General features: G+C 38.0%; 1 protein-coding gene across 4 annotated transcripts in view; it reads left to right on the top strand.

Moving 5' to 3' along the window:
* Positions 1 to 18,119, top strand: part of PTTG1IP2 (PTTG1IP family member 2) — a 31,883-nt gene extending 13,764 nt beyond the window's left edge. For 2 of the 4 annotated variants that reach the window (XM_087775380.1, XM_087775398.1), the window contains 3 exons: positions 2,998 to 3,063; positions 9,553 to 9,599; positions 16,514 to 18,119. In XM_087775380.1, the coding sequence (XP_087631506.1) occupies positions 2,998 to 3,063; positions 9,553 to 9,599; positions 16,514 to 16,563 (163 nt within the window). In that variant the 3' untranslated portion in view covers positions 16,564 to 18,119. Of the gene's footprint in view, positions 1 to 2,994; positions 3,064 to 9,552; positions 9,600 to 16,513 lie in introns of all 4 variants that reach the window. The other 2 variants (XM_087775390.1, XM_087775376.1) reach the window with 1 other exon arrangement.
* Positions 18,120 to 18,682: the final 563 nt, after the last annotated feature.

Genomic DNA, 18,682 nt, shown 5'->3' with positions numbered 1-18,682 from the left:
TTTAATTGGCTAATATCCTTCAAAAGGAGGGAAATAGTTGATGAGCAGGTAAAATAGGTAAGTCAGTGCTTCCATGGGAGGTGATCAGTGCTTATTCCCTAATGAAACACCTGGAAAGCCATGTTTATTGGGACAGCACAATATGCTTCCTTGTGTCACTGAAGTTTTAGAGCTCAGGTTTCTGGGCAGTGGAGTTCCAGCTTCAGCTAGCTCTGTTCCTTTTGTCCTTCAGTACTACTCATGTGAACAAAATGTGGACCTTATTTCTTGATCTGAAATAATTTCTATACTCAAGTACCTGTTATTCATTGTTCTTGTTTGAGGGTTGTTTTTTTTTTAAAGAATTTATGCAGCTGCACACTGTTTAGTGCTGACCTTCAAGCCAGAGAAATATCGTACATCTGTGGCTTGCAAAAAAGGAGAAAACAATTTTAAATAACATGTCATTCCCTTTTCTTTTCCCTGAGGAAGATGCATGCACCTGTTCTGCTGGCAGATTGGTCTACCAAATCTCTCCTAGTGCAAACGTTGATAACTCTTTAGCCCTGTGCTGATAAGCCCTGAAGTTGTATAGAACTATTTTAGGTTTTATGTAAGATCTGCCAACTTGCTCTGCAGTAGAACTGAGTAGGCCCCTGTGGCTGACATGCCAACAAATAAACCTTGATTCCTGTAAAGAGGGAGATTTGTGCCTAACTTCAGTTTTAGTAGCTAAGTCGTCAGTCAGTACTGTAACATCTAATTCCAAAAATAGAGGGCTAGTTGAGAGTCATCTTATGCCAGAACTCCAAAGGTGTCAAGCTTAATCTTCTGACACTCAGAGGATTTAAAGGTCTTGTCAGAGTGGGGTCCAGCTTATTTCAGGAGGATTCAGACTGTATTATTACACTGGAGCCTGAGATATTACTGGCTTTAAACCCACTGATTCTCAGCAGGAATTCTTTTGCTATCTGTTTCCTCAGTTTGGGGACTCCTTTTCCACAAAAGAAACTTTTTTTTTTTTTTTTTAATGAATTAGAAGGAGGAAAATTTGTAGAAATGCAGTATTAAATCTGTTTTACTGACTTCTTACATATTATCGGCTCAGATCTTGGGTGCAACCTTGCTTTGCAGAAGCATCAGTATTCCTTCTGGGAGTTTTTAAGCTGTGGGGTTTCAGTGTTTAAGAAGCCAGCACTCATCTTTTCCCTGAACACAGAGAATACTTAGGTGCATTAATCCCCACATCAGTAACGTAGCTGGCTCACCTGAATCCATCCCTACCCTAGAAATCCTAGGACTCTTGGTGCATTGTTTCAGTTCATTATTTGTATCCTATGTATGGACTTTAAGAGTCTGGTTCCATGTACTTAAGATATAACTTTTCATGAAAATATACTAAATAGATTGTCTTGAACTTCTTCAGTTTAACAGCCACTTTTTTACAATTTTTGTAATTTCAGACTTTCTGAATTTTGAAGAAAAACTCATTTCCTTCAAAGTGTCTAGAAATCGGAAGATATTTAATGTATTTTTTTAATTATAGGGAAGAAATATATTTTCTGAATCCTATACCAGCTTTTTATTGATTTGGTGGGTTTGTATTTTGCAACGCCAGTGTGAAGTGAGACTATTACATAATTAAGACACCGGGGTCTCCAGTAAAGTAGTTTTACAGAATGATGCCCAAGAATGGGAGCTTTTAGTCTTCCTGGACATGCTAATATGGGGAATTGATTAGTTTTACAAAAGGTCTAACATAGTTTTCCAGTAAAGGTGACCTGTTGCATGTGTTTCCTGCTGCTAAACTCCCCCAAGGTTTTTCTAACTCTTTATGTGGAAACAAAAAAGGAGGAACTAGTAAATATGTATGTGAAACATTACATGGATTCTGAATTACTGATTGTATTTAAATGACTAAGATGTTCAGAGACATGTATGGACTGATTGAGCAGATGGAAAAATTGAATTCAGATTTCCAGTTCTGGTATCTGTGAATTTTGTATGTTAAAACATTTGACATGCTATAATTAACCACTGGATGTCACTCTTGCTTAATTTGTATGTTGGTTGCTGCAGATGTGTGGTACTTTAACCATCCATTTCTCTATTAGCAGGTGTGTTAATAGTGTAAATATTCATATCAAACATCTTCAGATAGTGTATTCAGTTTTGAAAAATGATTACCACCTGAAAAAGCACGGCAGGTGTCCATTCACTAATCCTGAAGAATTGTCATTAATTCTGTCAGAAAAAAAATAACAGACAAATAAATATTGTTTGGCATTTGCTTTAGAGTTCTACAATTCTTATATGGTGTATCTAATGGTTAAGTGAAGCTGAGCTTTCTCCAAGGCAGGTCTCAAAACTTAAGTGCATGCCTTCAGGAGAGCATATCTGCACATGCACAGCTCAGATGTACTATATAGGCTCAGTATTTCCCAGAATCACACAGCTGATGCACTCAGGTAAATCCTTGCTCATTCCAGAACAGTGAAGGCAGCTGCCAAGACAGTTCATGCAGACTGCTTTCCTGGGGGCAACTTGAGATTGGATAGTGATGGCTGTAGGAAAGATAAATTGTTCTGGCATCAAAGGCTTATGAACCATCAATCTTCTTTCAGAGGGCAACAATGGAATTAACTGTGCATGTGCAGTATGCTTACTCTAAAATGGGGTGTGACACGTGGGGAAAATGGCAAGTAGGACTCCTACTTCTATAACAGTCTGCAACCTGTTCCTAAGAGACTTTAAATTGTCATGTGGAGTCTGAAGCACACATTGCTACAGTGGGTGAAGCATTTGGGCATTATAAAATGTGAAAGGGTAATTCTACAAATTTGTCAATTATACTTATTCAGCAATGAAATTTTACATGGCTGTGAAGAAGTATCTCAGGTCAGACTATAAATCCTTTTTGAAAAGTCATTTAGTCAAATGACTAAGCAGTGATTGCCTAGCACTGAAATTGCTTTTTCTTCCTCTTATGCTTTCCTTCCCTCCTTATTTTTCTAGTAGACCAGATGAAGAAGAAGAACGGCTAGCTAGAAAAAGAGAGGAACGAAGACTACAGTCTCTTCAGAGGTAAGCCTTGACAGCTTGATATACAGCTATACACTTCCTGGTGATTTGGAATATTCTGCCCTTCTAAGGAATCCACAGAGTACTAAACAAAGAGGCATTATGGAGTTAGGCATGACAGTGTCAGTTTTTTACAGAATGGGGCTTACTGTGAGATTTGCAAACCTGATTAGGAGCCTGTATTTCCGTAAGTGAACAGGGAGTGAATAGGTTGATACTCACCGTGGCAGGTACAAGTGCTCTGTGCCAACCAAGAGCAAACAGGAGGAACGTGTCTGAAGTCTTGCCTAGTCTCTCCTGGACTGATGCCTGTCTGTGGCATGAGTTAATGCCTAACTGAGGCTGGGATTCAGAGGTGGAAACCACTTTTTGGATTCATTTGGTAACTCATTCTTTTTCTTTTAAAATCTAGCTGGGAAACGTAGAGAGGTTGGTAGTGAGACACCTGTTGGAAATTTTGCTCAGGAAGTGGAAAACTTTGACTCGGATCTTACTTTAGACTTAATCCCACATTTCCATCCTTTCTGTTAAAGCTGTAGTACAGTATAGGAAGAAGTGCAAGAGTCAGCAGGGATACAGTGCTTCTCAGTGGGAACAGTATTCCTTCAGATGTAGGTTTTTATAGCTTAGTTCTCCAGTGACTCTTCATGGTTTTTACATTATTCTTTAGAAAAACAGTTTTTATAGGTAGGACCATGATACCTGGTACAAGCCCACTGTACCTTTTGAATCATACTTCCTTTCATGATCTTTATTTCGGAGATTCACCATGGATTAGCTTCAGCAAGACAGCAGGAGAGTCCTAACCAAACTAATGCTAGGCTTGGAGCTGTCAGGAGTGGGTTTGAATACCCACAGACCGTCAAGGAAATTAATCCTAGGTTTGCCGCTTCCTGGTCATGTTCTCTAAATGCTTGGCTGCCAAGTAACAGGTGGGCACCTTCACTGCCTTGCTGATGCCTGCTGTTTTCTCCTGAACTCAGACTCATTGTTAATATGAGCAGGGACTGCAGGGAGCAAGGCATGCTTCCAGATGAGACCCCTTGGTGAGCTTTTGCACAAAGACATTAAGTTTCTCTATTACGAATGTGCATAAGAAGACATGGTAGGTAGGCAAACATGCTTGGTTTCCTCAGATAGATTATGTTTCTGGCTAGGCACAAAAGTGGGAGCCGATAAAGTTCTCTTACAGACGTACCTATGTTGTTCATGTCTCTGACTGGCAGGAGCTGGGAGAATCCCTTATCTTAACTCCATGCAAATCTGTTTTCTGGTTCTGAACTGCCAGGTTGTATAAGCAAACACAGCAACTGTTTGCCCCAAATCTGACAATGGTTATGGCTCTGAAGCAGGCATTGTGAAACTAGGAAGCAGAATAGATTCTGTTGTAATGGGTTAAATTGATCCTTTAGCCTTGTACAAAATTCCTAAATTGTGGGCAATAGAAAGAATTAGAATACTGGGAATGTTTAACAAGTAAGAATTTTTCAGAGCTCGAGTTAGTGCAAAGCTTGAATGGTTAGTTTTGGTTTTGTGACTTTGATATTTTTTTTAGAGCTATTACATACTGGCAGTTTAAATATATCTATTTCATTTTTCTACTAGGTGTGTAATACAGTTTAGTAGCTTTTAGACTTACCAAATTCTCTTTATTCTGCACAAATTTTATTTTTCAGACTTACTGTTGCAGTAATGCGTATTCTGCATTTGTACTTGTTTAGGAAAGTATAAGCTTAAAAGTAACTTTCTGCAGAGGGAAGATGAGAATTAGATGTCTCCTAGTGCAGCTGAGCTAAATTACTGTCTTGAAAATGTATATTTTTGAGTGTAATAGTGCCACTGATTTAACCCTTTAGATTGTTTGTAAAGGCCTTCTACTTCCAATGTAACTGTGAGCTGCTGATGGAAACAGCATTCTTACTTTTCTTTCACACCCAAGGCACAACATTCCTTGTCTCTGTGCTATGCCAAATTTGTTTTGCAGAAAGCTATTCATGTTTCTGTGGTGTTTTTGAGTTTGTTTTTTTTTTTGTTCTGTTGGGTGAATTCAGTGAACAGTCTCGGCATGTATCCATAAAATTGCCAGGACCCACAGGATGCAAGGACAGCGTGAATCCAGGGATGGGAGAAAAGCAAAGAAAGCATTTATTTGGGGGTGGAGTAGAAAGCAATACTTCCCCTTTCACCATTGCAAGGTAGTGTCAAACTTTATCCAAGAAGAGAATGGATGCAAATTTGTTTTCCTAAATATCTTAATTTGTGAGCTGAAAGTGTCATGCCTGAATGTGCACAGAAGGGTAAGAAATAGGTGGCCAGTTTAGGAAGTACACTCATGCATAGGTCGTACCATACAGTTTCTCAGATAAGTGATGTTGAAGACTTGCAGTGGACCAGAAAAAAGGGAAATTTTCCACCTGTTAATCCACCTCTAACTAGTCATGGCACAACAGGCAGAGTGCTAGTGTGAAGGTAACTTCTCCTGTAATGCTTTTGTTTTCTTCTAAAGAGAAGGGATCCTGTGAGGAATATCAATATTTTGTTGTATGTCAAAACCATGTGCCTTGTTGTGGTGAAATGTACATCCTTAATATTATGCTACATTGTTCAGTTAAATCAACACTTACTTTTGTTTGTTATAAAGCAAAGACTTGTGACCAGGTGCATAGGGGATGATTGTGTACCATAACCTTTCCACTGTGATTTGTGTATTGACTTTAAATTCTTGGTACAATTAATCTGTACGAAGTCTGATACTTCTGGAGCATAGGGTTTTCTGTGCACACACAGAGCAAGTGGTGTTGTACCAGGCAATTAGCAATGCAGAGCTAAGATCAACTCCATTCCTGAATTAAGCCTAGGAACAGGGATTGCTGGGAGCAGACTGTTCCACCAGAATGATTGCTGCAGCCTTAGAGCAGCAGCCCTCCTGCCTAGCTTGTCTCAGGAGTGTGTCTGTGAAACAGAGAAGCTGTTCTAATTGCAGGAGAGAGCTTAGCAGCAGCCCTGGGGTATTTCCCATGTTCTGAACATGCATACTCATTGTGTGGCTGGGGGGGATTGGTTGGGTCATGGGAAAACACAAGGAGTAGGCCACTTCCAGCAGCCGGAACACCTCACCCTACCCGCTGCTTGCTTCCTGTAAGTCCTCAGGAGGATGAATTGCTAGTAGCAGGCTGTAGACCAGATTAATAGTCTCAACAAGCCATTTTTGACCAGCAAACTGCAGAGGAAAACACTGTATTGTACTGTGTGGTCTTTCCTTTCTACAACCTGTGAAGTTTTCACATAGTTTCTGAAAACAGTGGGATAGATATTCAGATAAATACTGTGGGAGGAAAATAGGCACAGCACTGACCTTGTGTCTGTCTTTTTTTTTTTTTTTTTTCTTTCCTGTCGTTGTCTTTTTTTTTTTTTTTCCTGTGGGATACAGCTACTTCATATACAGCTGTTCAGATCAGTTGGCAATGGAAGGAGAACAGGAATAGCCTGAGCTTCATTTCATGGTTCCATTAGTGAATGGTAAAAATAAAGATGCCCAAGTTGCGTAGTGTGTGATTTTTGCAATCTTCAAGATAATTGCAGCATCTAGTATTTTCTGGCTTTTCAGGTACACAGTAGAAGTCTGCTTTGTAAGATTAAAATTTGTTTGTGTTAAAATTCAGTTTATTATGGATACTTAGGAAGTGTCTTTTTGGAATACCTAGATGGCTGTTAGAATGAAGAGTAAGGGTAATGACATTGGCCCTCTGCTTGTCTTCAAAAGGAAGAAACTGGCTGTCACTGAGAAGGCTGAAAATCACTGCTGATTTGTAGAGTTTGCACTTAGAGTGAGGGGCAGGAGGGAAAGGAAACCTGGAGTTCAGTTCTTGACTAATACTGAAGGAAAACAGGTATCTTATTGCATAGGTTTAGTCCTTTATTTGACTTCATGTCATCTCTAACATGAAAAATCATTTCTAAAGATAGCATCAAGTAGTGAGTCTTTTTCGGTACACTCATTTAATTATTTACAGCTGCAAATACATGGTACATATGCTAGATGTATATAATTTATAAATCATAGTTTATAAATTATAAGTTGATAAACCAATGAAAAGCAATGAGATCTTGAATGAGATAAACTGCCAAGTATACTTTGGTAGTGTACTGGAAAGGGGGAGACAGGGAAAGAAAGGATCGCAGTTCATTTGTGAAAAACCAAGTATGGAAAATTATGATGTGAATTGTTAGTATTAGGAAAAATACTTTCTCGGCGACAGCAGTGGGGACAACTTGCATGAAGAGCCAACGATTTAGCATACAGAAGATGGAGTAATAGCAGTAGTATTAAGAAACAGAACTGACTCAGAAGACTGTAAAGTGACTTCAGTTGACCATAATTTAAGATGTGAGCGGTGCAGTAAGCCACCTCTGCGTGGCTGATTCAGTGACTGCCTGTTCAGAATTGTGTCTGATTCTTTTCAGTTGATGTATAACTAAGCCTTATTTACTGTACAAGGATTTAGTCATGGGTGATATGATATAGTTGTGGCTGCCTGTCAAAGTTCCGATGTTTCACAAATATTAGTGCCTTTACCCTTCAAACTTAAACAATGTAAGCATTTTAGATGTTTGGTGGTTTGTTTTGAATAGCCTAGGGAAGTATCCTAAAGTGTTTCTGAGGTTTAAAGCCTACACAGCCTGATTTCCTCCCCCACTTGCCTTTACCCTTCTTAAGCAGATGCTTAGTGCCTTCAGTTTCAGTGTTGAGGGCAGATTGAGACTGACTGCTGAAGTACTGAGATTTCAGTTGAAACTGCAGCAGTGAGTCTCCGTTATTTCAGACAGGATATGCAAAACAGTGAAGAAAATGCCATTAGTACTACCAGGAAAAAACCTAGTTTGAGGTCTCCTGATATCCCATGGAAACTATGCAGAAATAAGGGCTGGCTTTATAAAGGAGAAGGGTGCTTTAAGCAGAATCTCTGTTCTCTTCCTGAGACCCCTTGCCTCATATAATGCCTTCCTCTTACGTGACAGAGAAAGTAATTCTGTGGTCAGGTTACCCTCAATAGGTAAACTTGACTCCTCTTCCTGTGCTTTTCAACCTCTCAGTCCTGACTTTCCTCCTCTACATGAATTTCATTTCATCACCCTGATGCCCCAGTTCCTTCTCCTGCAGTTTGGCCAGGTGGCTTTGTTTCCTATGCTGCCCTGGCTGAATAGTGGAAGGGGGTATAAGGGAGATAGGTATCTCCGGGAAATAATAGTGGAAGGTTTTGAGTCAGTCTTTCTTGTTTGGTTTTCTCATCATGCTTTATCTGCATGCTTTCCAGAAGCGCAGTTGCAGGGAAAGGCCAGTTCAGCCCTTCAGCTCCGTAGGAAGCAGGATAATTGCTTCTGAGGACACACAGGATCTGATTAGCAGTAGGAATTGTTTGGAGGTGGAATATGCATAGGGCAGATGGGATCTTTGGTGAATTAAGCTGTCAGTGCTTAACAGCTTTCTGCTGAATATGTGCAAATTAGAATTGGGTGAAAGTCACAACTTGTCTAACTGGGTTGAATTTTGATAGGGGCAACAAACAGTGTATTTTTTTGTTAGAGGAACGTTGTTTTGCCAAATTCTATGTTCTTTCCTCAAAATATATAGATCCTCGATCATCCTAGTGAAACAGTTGTGTAAAAGCTTTTTTGTTTGTTTTTAAACTAAGCAAAATAGATGTTCCCTTTGAAATATAGGAAAATTATCTGAGGAATGGCAGAATGATTTCCATTTAAACTTCCTTTTTTTTTTTTTTTTTTCCCCTTCACCTTTGCAAAGGGGAGGAAGGGGAAGAAGAAATGGACTCATCAGACACTTGGTTTATGTGAATAATTAAAGTTTGGCAATGTTAGATACAGCCTTGAAAACTGTCTTATCATTAGACAACATAACTAGAGGCATCCAATTTTTATATAGCATAATATTTTAACTTACTCTCTGCATGGATGCCATGCTGGATTTTAGAAACTAGTAGTTTTCACTTATACTTGCTGTACTACTTAAACAAAGCAGTAATACACCTTTTATCTTTTTAGAACTATTATAGTGAATTAGGATTCTGAAGCACACCATATTCATAGCTAGATTTTACCATTATGCTCCCTGCTGGAAAGCATTAGGCAATCTTCCACTGTTGCACATTGCTTCTTATGTATAGACGAATACCTCTGTGTGTATGTGTACATATATGTGGACACATTACTTCTCTATAAAAAAAACAATATTTTTATTTCTGCTTGCAAATATATCTTATTTTGACATTATTGATTAGTGAGAAATTATAGGGAATCTTATGGATACATAAACTATATATAGAAAGATAAGATATATAACTGGTAGATTTTTTTTTTTTAATTTGTAATTGCATACTAATTTAAAAAATGCTGTTGTCTCTTTCAAATGTAATTATATTTTGCTTGCAGCTCAAAACGATCTGAATGTTCTTCTGATGCCTTTATTTGTTGCAGGAAACATGAAAGAAAATTGAAGCATGATGAAATACGTAAGAAGTATGGTATGTAGTAATGTTCTTTTGATACTCAGTATGTAAATTGATTTATTTTTCCTAATTATTATTAAAATTCACAGCAGAAACAAGCTGCTTTATGAGCAGCACAAGTAATCAAGCCCAGTTTCCTACGGATGCATGTCTTCTGTTACCTGAACACCTGATCTCATCACTATTATGCTCCTATTCTCTTCCTGCACTGACTGTCCCACTGGGCAAGAGACTGTGCTGGATGGAGTGTTTGCTTGGGGTGGGCATTTAAATATATTGATCAAAATAAGCAGTTCTTTCTCTGTCTTCCTATGTAAGGGTACTGATTGGGGGGGGGGGCATTGCTTGTTTGTTCTTGAACGTGATAAACCAATCTAGTTGAAATTGGCTAGTAGACTCATCGTTATTGAAGGAGGACAGACTGACTAGCAGATAGCAAGCTTTTTTAAATCAAGTTTAAAAAGGAAGGATGGAGGATGCAGCCTAATGTAGGGATTAAAATTGTTGTCATCTTTAAGTGGAGCCGTGGTCCAGTAGGAGAAGCGTATCGCAAGACTGTAGGACCTGCTGTGTTGTGTAGGAGGCTCTTATTATCTAGGCTTGTCAGTGCTTGTGCTTGCACCTTTCATTTGATTTGTTCATAGGGTTAATAGTACTGTGTATTCAGAGACATATGCTAAAACTATGCTGCACTTTTTATTATGCAAATTGCACTAATGTCAGAGAAGGTGATTCTAGGGGTCTGAACAGTCACTCAAAACTGTTAATTTTCATCTTCTTGTTAAACTGATTGGCAGAGTCTGGGAATGCCTTCATGAATCTGTAGCCTGCCCTTTGGCTGATGCAGAAGCGACACAGACAATCTCTATAGGGAATTCTCTGCCTCTGGAACATTTGCAAAATACGCTCCTTTGCTGTAACTGAGGAAAAATTCACTGTGAAGCTTTAGCTGCAGGAGGAAGAATGTTGTAGAAACTAGAAGTAATTTTTGTTAAACATTAGTCATGAGCTTCAGTCCTGTGGTATTTTGTAGGATAACTGAGCCTGTACCCCAACTGCAATTCACTTTCAAGAGGTTTATTTGAATAGTTGACAACAATAGCCCAGATTAAAAAAAACAAAAACAAAAAAACACCACCAAAACAAAATCCAAACAACAACATAAAACAATACACTTTTTGTGTTTGTTTCTCCTTGGAAGTGACCTCAGAGTCAATCTCAACTAGTTTGAATCATTGGGATAGATCTGCTGAAGAACTTAAGACAATGGCTATGTCTCCAAAACACCATGCAGCACTCTGTACAGACACACATATAACTTTGCATCTCCTTGAGGCAGTGCAGCTAAAAGGAGTGAACAAGGTCCTGAATTCAAGTATAGCAGTTAGTGTATCAAAGCACTGCATTGGGGTTAAGGGATGTTTCAGAAGGCTGCGTTCAGTTATATTCTGCTTGTAAAACTAGTTCACTTGTCTCTGGATGGTCCTACATTTTAGTGAAGACGATTCTCTCTCTTCAGTGCTTAACTTTTAGACCTTTGCAGAATGCTTTGTTGGATCATGTTGGAGTACTTGAGTTTCCTGGGGAATATAACTGTATAATTCTCTGCCTCTGGAATACATACACTGAATTCAACAAATCTTGCTTGTAAGCTATACTATGCACACAGTCATATGAGAGCTAGTGTCATTTTGCCTCCACTTGAAGCATGTTAGCCTATCAATGACTTAATTAGAAACAAGTTCATATGTTCATTGTGTTCATGGAAAGCATACCTTCTTATAAGGAGCCAGGCATATTCGTTTCTTCATGCAGTTACGCTTTGCAGTGCAGTCTACCTGCGAAAGATCATAATTCAACTATAAAACTTAAATTTCAATAGCCAACTTCTATATAAAGTTTATTTATTGACAGGTTTGCTTTACTGAATATTCAAAGATTAATTTGTATTATCGGATATATCCATTTGAGGCCTGGATTCTCATAAATCATTTTTGTCCTGAAGAAAAACCGAACTCTTAAATTGATAGTTGGCACATACTGAAAGGATGTATGTAACTGAGGAAAAATGAAAGACAAAATATGTATAAATTCTGAAATACCTAAATGTTATTGCTGATGTATATAGTTTATATTCTGATAACATACAGACAAATGGTTGTCAGAATAATTCAGGGAGACATAATAGAGTAAGTCTTGCTATAGCCTTGGACCTTCTGTCTTCGTTTTCCTCTGTCTAGTAAATACATATGTTAGCATATTAAACATAATCTAATAAAAATTGCTGCAAATAATTATGGAGACACTAGATTATTTTATGCTTTTATGCACTGCAGAGAGGATTCTCAGTTAAGTAGGCATGGATGAGTGGCAGAATGACAATGACTTTGTTAACCTGACTCTGTAGATTAAGATGATCATGCCTGAAATTTCAGTATTTGGTTGGTTTTAAGGGAATGCCTTTTCCCATTTCATCCACCAGCTTTCCTTACCCCATTTAAATGGTAATTACACATTTATAATGCATTGCAGGTGTCACTCTAGCCACAGTCCTTTGGGAGCACTGGAAGCAATAGAGAGCTTTAGCAACCAGGAATACACACTTTGAATTGTTTCTTTGTTGCACAATTTGATAGTATTTTTCATTTGCTCACATATATGAATGCAATATGATTACACAAATTATATGTTGACTGTTAGAAAATTTTAAAGTAGAATTCAGAGTACTTTGCAGCTTGTGTACTATACAAAGGAACTACAATTTAATTGCTACTGCATTTGCTGCTATTGTATGTTCAGTGTAGCCTTAGTGAGAAGCTGCTTTATTATTTATTTCATGATTTTGCCTGGTATTAGTGGAAGGGTTCTATCTCTTCATTTTTACAAAATTATTGCCTTTCATGATTTTGGGCTTCCACACCACTTGCTTCAGTTGTGCAAAGGTTTTGATCAGCTAACTTAATGATATGTAATCCTATCTCCTTTATTTTATGCGAGACGTTGATTTTTATATTCAGTAGTTTGTCACAGTAAATGTTCCTTCTGTTCAAGATAGATGCTTTATCTTGACCTTCTTTAGTGTTCTGAATGCAAAGCAGGGAAACCTTGTATTGCTGTACACTTAAAGCTATTTAGTTTGTATGCTAAGAATAGAGTTGTTAATTTGGGGGTTAAAAATAGAGAAGTGTAATAAGGGGTGAAGATATGCAGCATATCACAAACTAGTTTGGGTTTTTTTGCAGTGTATACAGTCTCTTGTAAGTATTTCACTTGTTAATTCTACTTTTGGGCAGTGGTGATATGTGATGAGGGTCAAATCTCAATGACTGAGAAGCTGCGTAGTTAGCATAGTATATCATATAAATGCATATGCTGGAAAGAGGTATTAATTTCTTATAATTGCTTTGTCATTTCATACATATTAGGAGGCCTCATTACTTCATACAAGCTAACGAAAGGTACTTGACTACTATACCTTTCAAATTTTTGAGTGTTTCTTAAATACTTCTAAGTAGGTCAAATATTAACCTCAAAATGAAGGTAAATAGAAGTAAGGTGCTAGAAATTCTTGTAAGTGTCCTGTGTGTCAATATTCAAGTTCAGCAGTAACATGTAATGGACTTTATTGCAAACAAGATGCCTGAACCTACAAACATCTAGCTTCTCTGAACCTGTTAGTGGAAATTATACGTTGGGTAATTGCTCCCGTGTCAAATGGGAAACAGTTGAGAGAGACAACTTGCGTCTGGTTCAAGGCAGCACATGAGCTTTAGTTGAACCAGACATGCTATCCTATTAGCATAGGCTTGCAGCTCCTCTCTTTGAGTGTCATGGCTAAGAGCAGCCGTGGCAGCTGACAGGAGCTTTTTGTCATGTGCCGTTTTTTGTATGTCTCTCTAGATTGCTTTTGTTCACTTATTGGAGCCTGATCCAACTTCTTCAGTAAGAATTGGTGCAATTGATGAGCTGCTGTCTCCCTCCTCTCGCTTAATGTAATCTTATGACGTACTTAGCATGCTGAGGATAAAAGACATTTAAACACTGGATGCAGATTTGAGAGCAAGACTGAGAGCAAGGTCTATCAGATGTTGTAACCTCTGTGGTTATCCTCATTCGGAAGGAGGGCTTGCCATTTCTCTTAGAGTACCTTCTTTCCTGGGAGATAAATTTCTGAAGTCATGACCAATAATTCGCTGGATTGACCCATAGTTCTTAAGGCCTGTTTAGTTCCAGTATTGTACAATAAAAAGGATCAGAGAACTCCGAGTTAAACATACTAATGCATGACTGGTGGTAATTTTATCTGTTCATTCCTAAACGTAATTCAGTTAAAGCAAGTACTACTGGGAATGGCATTTGCAATAACGAGTAAAAATGACACATTCACTTGAAAGATGAGGACTAGTTATCTAAAATGGCTTTTGACTGAGTGTTTTGGGGCAGGAGCAGATAAAAGCATATTTGCTCCTCAGAATGCTATAGGAAAAGTTTATCAGGAGTCTTACACTGTCCTCTGATTAATTTGAAATCGGCACTAGTGGATACAGAACCTTGTTTCTGTTGGATTTCAGCTGTTCAAGCTGCAAGAGAACAGTGTCTAGTGTTTTACTGTGTTACTTTCAGACCTATGAAGTGTTGAGTATGTATCTTGAATGAAATATAAGAAAGACATAATAAGCACTTTCCAGACTATATAGAGAGAAGTATGCAACCTAAGTTATTTTTTGTTGGGGAATCTGGTACCACCTCTTGACCCTTTGTGGATAACTTTTTGAAGTTTGGTGCCTTGATTTCTAAGTGAAACTTAGTAAGTGCAGGGAGTTTATGCAATGCCAGTTGTAATAAAAATGTTAATTTCTAGTACTGTTGCTAATTTTCTGTAAATGTTGTGTAGATGTTTTGTATTTGGAAGGGGTAAAATACAGAAGTACAGCAAAAATTTTTGAGAATTGGACTGTTCAGTTGTCTTTCAGGTAACTAAGTATATTAGGACCCATAGATCCTAGCTGCCAAAGTATTAACATGTCTGGAGGAAGGACCAGGGGGTGGTCTGGAAATAAAGTAAATGTTTCTTCTCTGTATTTGGCTTAGGGTTATATTAATGCAGGAATGTTATCTGAAGGCAGTAAAGGTTGAATGGTAGGCCAAGGATAAGAGCTTTTTTTTTAATTGTGTGTTAATTTACTTGTCAGCTAGACTAGACTTAACAGGTATTACAACTCTTTGTTTAAATGCATGAAAGGTAAGATTAAAATTTGAGAAGTAACTGCTTTCTAAAAGTTTAAAAGTATAAAAATTTCAAGATCTCAAAATATTGTAGATAATTCTTGACAATGCTGTCATCTAACCATATTCTTATTGCACAAATGCTTAAAAGATTATTTTTTCTAAAAGCTATTACAGAAAGGGGTAGTACCTTTGACGCAAGGTACTATACCAGGTAAATAGACTGTATCTCATGTTACCTGGCTGGAGCTTTATAAATCTGATTGGCTTACCCCTTCTTTGACAAGTAAGGGCCATTACATATGAAGGCTGGTTTTGATTTTAACTTTTTACAAATTGACTGCTTGTGATCTTGTCAATTTAAGTAATTATAGGATTTTTCATACTTATTCCCTAATATTGCTGTTCCCTATCAGGTAGTTAATTGCAGTTACTGATACAATAATCAGCACTAAGCAGTTGCGCTTCTTGATTGACATCTTAAAATAACCTAGCAGTTCAAAAGAAGTGCAACAACTGCAACAAGGTAGACAAAAGTATAGTCTGCCTTTAGTGCCATTAGCTTTTGACTTTCAGATAGAACAGTGAATGTTCAGTATCTGTGTGCAGGTGCATGTGGAAAAGAGGGATGGTGTGAGAAGGTCTGAGGGGAGTTCTTACAGGATTTGGCAGTGACTAGTGTAATCTTTCTCTTCCACTATTGTGAATCTCAACATTTGTGAATTGGGTTTGCTTGGCTTAGCTGTCTTCTGCCTCCATGCCCTAAACAAATGAACTAGAGAAGAGTCCAGGCTTGCCAGACATCAGTATAAAAATCTTGGCAGAAAAGGCAGTGGTAGTGTTCCTGTTATTTCACAACAAAAGGTCAGCCTCTAGACTCTTATGGGACTCCTTTTATTTTCAGTATGCACTTCTGCCTAGCCCAAATCTGGTGTGTGGTTTAGAGTCTCTTTGAAATAATTGCTGTATGGAACCGCGATTGCTCAACTAACCCTTACAAAAGACGGTATGCATATCCAGACACTTGGCATAATTGGATGGCTTTGCAGTGCTTTCTGTGACAATATTCAGGTAAAGTCATTAAGAATCTTCAGGATGGAAACATACTGCAACCTGGATTAAGTGATGCCCTTGTTCTGGTCCCTGGAGGTTTTAGTGCACATAGAAGCGATCTTCATTTGTTCTTAGAGATTGTTGTCCTGTTGTAGAAATGCTGTAAGTGGCTGAACGTGACAGATGGTTGTGGATAACTGAAGTAGAACTAAATCAAAGTAGCTGCATCTTACATTTTAAAAGGATGATGATCATATAATAACTTGAATTTATAAACTGGCCAGTCTGAATCTGTTCTTCCTGAGCCATCTCTATGCTTAGATTTTGTAGACTTGACTCTATCACAAATGCATTTTGTAGGGCATACCTCACAAATGAGAAATGTTTTTTTCTGTAAGAATTTTTCATAGAGGAATGTTCTCTCCCTGCTAAATAATGAAATACCGATTCATGATTATAGTCTGAGAAATAAGAGTGCTTAAGAACTCTTTCGATTTATTATTACACGTGAGCGTTTGGGTAATAAAGCAACTATTACAAGACTTTTGGTCTTGTTATATGGAGCACCGGTTACAGTGATGTTAGTAACTCAAGGGTTTTATGAAATACTGGTAAGAAAATTATAAATGCAGTCCTGTTTTGTTTTACAGGTCTTCTCCAGGATTCTGATAATCCATACAGCAGATTTGAGAATGAATAAAGCTGAGCACCTTCCACTAGAGCTGGAACTCCAGAACTAGCAGTGGATAAAGACTTCATGAAATATGTGTTTCTGTCTTCTTCTGCCTATATAGAACTGATTTTTTATAAATGCTTTTGGTTGTTTAAATGTTTGCTGATTTTTTTTTTTTTTTTTTTTTATGGTGACATTCAAGTGTGAGATACTATCTTTCCTCCTCTTAAAACTGTATTTTATTACTTGATGTAGATGGCTAATAGTCACAATCATGTGTTTGAATTCAATTTTAACTGCCACTTAAAGAGCTGTTCCCATGTTCCTAAATAAAGATTTTTTTTTCCCTACTCTTTTTTTTTTTTTTTATATATATATAAAAATAAAAGGCAACGTGGAAGCACAGCTCACACAGCAGAAGCAGCTGATGTTGGTATTGATGAGAAAATACACTGGGCACGTTCTTATGTACTACCATAATGTGGGAATTGAGTGGAGCTTTTTTTCCCTCTGGAAAAAGATCTTCAAGAGTGTAATGTCTAGGGGTTGAGAATAATTTGTCTTTGAATAATTGAACTTAGTTGTGGAAATGTTAATATGTACTTTGGATATATCACTGATGTGAAAAAGAAATTACTTCAGTTAGTGAAATGGGGAGAAGGTCATTCTTGAAATAAACATAGTTCTGTGTGCCTAAATTTAAGAAGAAACATCACCCTGTGACCGCTTTCTTCTGTAAGCTTAATGTATAATTAACAAAAAAAAACCTAAAAAAGAAAGAGTTGGTAAGGTTCTGCAGTTCACCAGGCTTGGCCCTGGTCAGCAGCTAAGCACCATCCAGCTGCTTGCTCCCTCTCTGCAGTGGCACAAGGGAGAGAACAGGACCAGCAAAAGCGAGAAAGCTCTTGGCTTGAGATAAAGACAGTTTCCAGGAGGGTAGGGGGAACAAGTCATGCAAAGGCAATCGCCACCTCCCAGAAGCAGACCTCTGCCCACCCTCCCCTCAGGTTTTTGTTGCTGAGCATAATGATGTATGGTCCGGAATATCCCTTGGGTCAGTTCTGGCCACCTGTCCCAGCTGTGTCCCCTCCCAGCTTCTTGCCCACCCCTGGTCTACTTGCTGGAGTGGGCAGAGTGGGGGAAAATGAAACCTTGATGCTGTGCAAGCACTGCTCAGCAAAAGCCAAAGCACTGGTGTGTTATCAGCACTGTTCTAGCCACAAATCCAAAGCAAAGCACTGTATGGGCTGCTATTGAGAAAGTTACCTCCATCCCAGCCAGACCCAGTACAGTAAGAAAGCAGTATTTTTTTATCCTTCTATTGTTCTTTTGATATTTCCATAACGTGATTTATTTCCTCTTTCTTTTCATAGAGGTGTTTCATTGAGCATTTTTACTAGCTTACCAGTATGATGCAACAAGCCAAGAGCTCTTCTCCTCCCACCCCAATCTAATGCAAGTTCCCATTTATTCTGTACACTTTAAATAACCTCCTTTCCTGTATATTATCCATTAAACAATGTACAGTATTGAAGATGTTATTTTTATCAATGTTCCTAAAATAAACACTTTAACATCTTTAAGTTGGTTCTGTTTAGTTATGTTGTTCCATACAATTTTAAATTAACTTGGTTTAAAAGAAGCAAACAAGTATGACTTTGGGAGAAGGGAAAGGATGCAGTTTTGCTTTTGCTGTTTTTCTGACAGAAGAATAAAATCTTAACAGCACATAGGTGTGGTGGGAATAAAATCTTGCCTGTGGGTGCTGAGGTGAATTGCCGTTCCTTCCAGTGCTGGAAAGCCTGACTTTGCTTAGGCCGTAGTAACTGTCACTTATCACTGGTTTTGGTACGGTGTTCGCTTCTATTCTTTCGCTGTTTTTACCTCTGTAAACAGTTTCTTTGTTACACAGTTTCTTGGGAATTTATATAAAACCATGTTTCCCAGTTCCCGAATCTGTATTGTAATTAGCGTTAATAGAATAATGGTCCAGTTTTCCTTTTTTCCTTTTTTTTCTTAACTCATATTTAGCACTTTATTGGTAGGCGCTGTGTTTAACTTCCTATGTTTCTTCATTTGTCAGCTATTGTCAAGTCTGAAGTATTATTCAAATGGCTGTCTTTGAAGAATGATGGTCCGCGATAAG

Source organism: Nipponia nippon, unplaced genomic scaffold, assembly GCF_047370975.1.
Source record: "Nipponia nippon isolate SJK-2023a ecotype South Korea unplaced genomic scaffold, ASM4737097v1 scaffold_1, whole genome shotgun sequence".
Classification (NCBI taxonomy): Eukaryota; Metazoa; Chordata; class Aves; order Pelecaniformes; family Threskiornithidae; genus Nipponia; species Nipponia nippon.
This window is presented reverse-complemented; position numbering and strand designations above follow the sequence as displayed.